This window comes from Habropoda laboriosa, unplaced genomic scaffold (assembly GCF_001263275.1).
Source record: "Habropoda laboriosa isolate 0110345459 unplaced genomic scaffold, ASM126327v1 scaffold22, whole genome shotgun sequence".
NCBI lineage: Eukaryota > Metazoa > Arthropoda > Insecta > Hymenoptera > Apidae > Habropoda > Habropoda laboriosa.
Genome location: NW_017100261.1, coordinates 5,196,415 through 5,198,891, shown reverse-complemented (window position 1 = coordinate 5,198,891; position 2,477 = coordinate 5,196,415). Strand labels below are relative to the sequence as shown.

General features: G+C 34.8%; 1 protein-coding gene across 1 annotated transcript in view; it reads right to left on the bottom strand.

Moving 5' to 3' along the window:
- Positions 1–2,477, bottom strand: part of LOC108572703 (synaptic vesicle glycoprotein 2C-like) — a 16,971-nt gene that overhangs the window by 1,725 nt on the left and 12,769 nt on the right. The window contains 2 exon segments of the mRNA XM_017934975.1: positions 170–487; positions 741–985. Of these exon segments, the coding sequence (XP_017790464.1) occupies positions 170–487; positions 741–985 (563 nt within the window).

Genomic DNA, 2,477 nt, shown 5'->3' with positions numbered 1-2,477 from the left:
CAATTAGGTCTTCTGTAAAATTGATATGAAATTCTAACTTTAATCTATAGTATTTAACCCTTTCGCTGCGACAGATTATCGGAAAAGTCTTTCGTTTCGGCGTTTAAAAATGAAAAAAAATTTGTAATTTATCATGTCTAAATTTCTATTATTAAATTAAAGTGAGAGCACTCGAAAGATGGAATTTTAAGCAAAACTTAAGGATTGAATTAAGGCGAAAGTGTACCAAAAGTGCAGTGCGAGAAGATTTAGCGCCAACAGCACAGTGAAAGGGTTAAAGAGCGAACGATAATGCAAGTTGTTTGAGAAGAGCATTCATTCAGTCTGACCCTATTGTCGCGCCCATTTGAATCAAACTTATCGCGATAAGTTTGACGATGTTTGGTGACACGAACAGAGGTCTGATTTGTTGCCAGCAGGAGCGTATCTTATCCTTCACAGTGTCGTTTGTCGTCTCAACGAAATACTCGTCCTCGAGATCCTTTATCTGCAGACAGAAATGATCACAGATCTAACGTATGCCATTTTACTACGATCTCGCTAGTATACACCAAATTAATTAACGATTCGATATCAGAACGGATAATCTTAATTTTACAGTAGATAATCCTGGAATTTCGGTGAATTCCATTTTGAAGAATTTTACAATTAGCATTTAGAAATTTTTAGATGAGATAAGAAGAACACGAATCGATGTGAATTTTCATGGAAACTATTGCTTGGAATTGAACGATACTCACAGGATATGTGTCTGGATCCTTGCCTGTGTTCAGCGCGTATATTCTCTTGAAAACCTGGAGAGCCTCTTCTCTTCTGCCCTTCAAAATAAGAAAACGCGGGCTCTCGGGAAGCGCAAACATTGCTATGCATGCAAAAAATTCTGGTAACGAACAAATTGCTAGGAATACTCGCCACGAGCTAATATCCACGGTACCGCTCACGAGATTGATGGTCCATTTCTGGGGTATGATCAACCACGCGATACCTGAAACCGGTAATAAGTCCAAAAATATTAGTTTTTCCAAAATTTATCCCCGTCATTCTCAATTCTTTCTTTCTTTCCTTCTTTATTTACTAGTATACAGCCGATTGCAGGCAATAGTGTGTCATACAAATTAAGTCTGAAAGAGAATTGGAATTTGACAAAGTGATGAACCGGTTCACAAAATTTATTCGCCTTCGCAATTATGCGATTAATGCAATTAAATTGGCCCTAAATCGTGCAGTGTGCCTCTGGAGGCACTAGAATACGATTTCTTCTGGACGACTCTGATGTTCTTTCCAACGTTTCGAATCTGTCTCCGCATAGATCGCACTTCTGCCTTTTCTCAGTGTCCGTTCCACCTTTCTACATTTCCACACCTCGCTACCATTTTGCACGCAATACAACGAACATTCTTATTAATCTCCCGTGATCATAAATTTACGCAGCTTTTTTGAAAACACCTAACGCTTATTCGCAACTCTTTTCAATATTTAGCGCACCTGACGTTCGCGATTTAATTCCCCCGAGATTTCTAATTGTATTGTACAGATCGAAGAAAATTGAAATCACAGAAATTGTTTCTGTTTTTTAATTTTTTTCTGAAAAAATATGAACAGCGTTTACTTTACCTGCGTGTTCCTACTTTTGGAAATTTGCAAAATTATTATTCGATAAATTATTTTCAAGATTTATAAATTGATAAATTATCAATGTTTACATATATTGTATATTATTCAGAATCTTTAGCTGTCGTTTAGCATAATTACTCAGTCGATAAGTAAAAAGAATTTTTAAAAATCACGAAAAATTTCGCAAACTCTCGAATTACAAACGCAACATTATTAATGTCGATTTCTAGAAAATTATAGATTGCTTACCTATGAGCTTCTTTTTTCCTACTACAGTGATTAGTGAGCCTGCCAATGTATATCCTACAACACCGGTAGTCGCAATTACGATGGAATTGATAAACACTTTTGAATTCAACTCTTGCTGAAATAAATGAAACGTGAAGGCTTATAACTACAAAACAGCAATAAATTTATGTTTTCATGCAAAGTCACTTATTTAGCAAAATAAGTAAACCGTTTATCATGGAAAATAGCTCGAATTTCAAATAACAAAAATTGCGAAATTTTAGCGAATTTTATTTAATATTCACTTTTAACGAGCATGAAAATACATAAATAAATAATCGTAATACCGCTATGCATGCGTGAGTAGCGTTCAAAGATTCGTTTACGAAACTGCCTGAAGAACTATGATTCGTCGGTAGCCGTTGGCCTAGCATGTAACAGAAACGTGGCTGCGAGCTCAAATAATCGCTTTTCATGTAATCGTTCTTGAAATGTTCCATCATTGTGAACAATTGCGGCATCCACAGTCTAATCGAGTTCGATCTACAAATTAAAATTAAAATGAAATAAAATAAAATTATTAAAATTAATTAAAAATATAATTTTCATTATTAAATTAAAAAAAAAGAAATCAA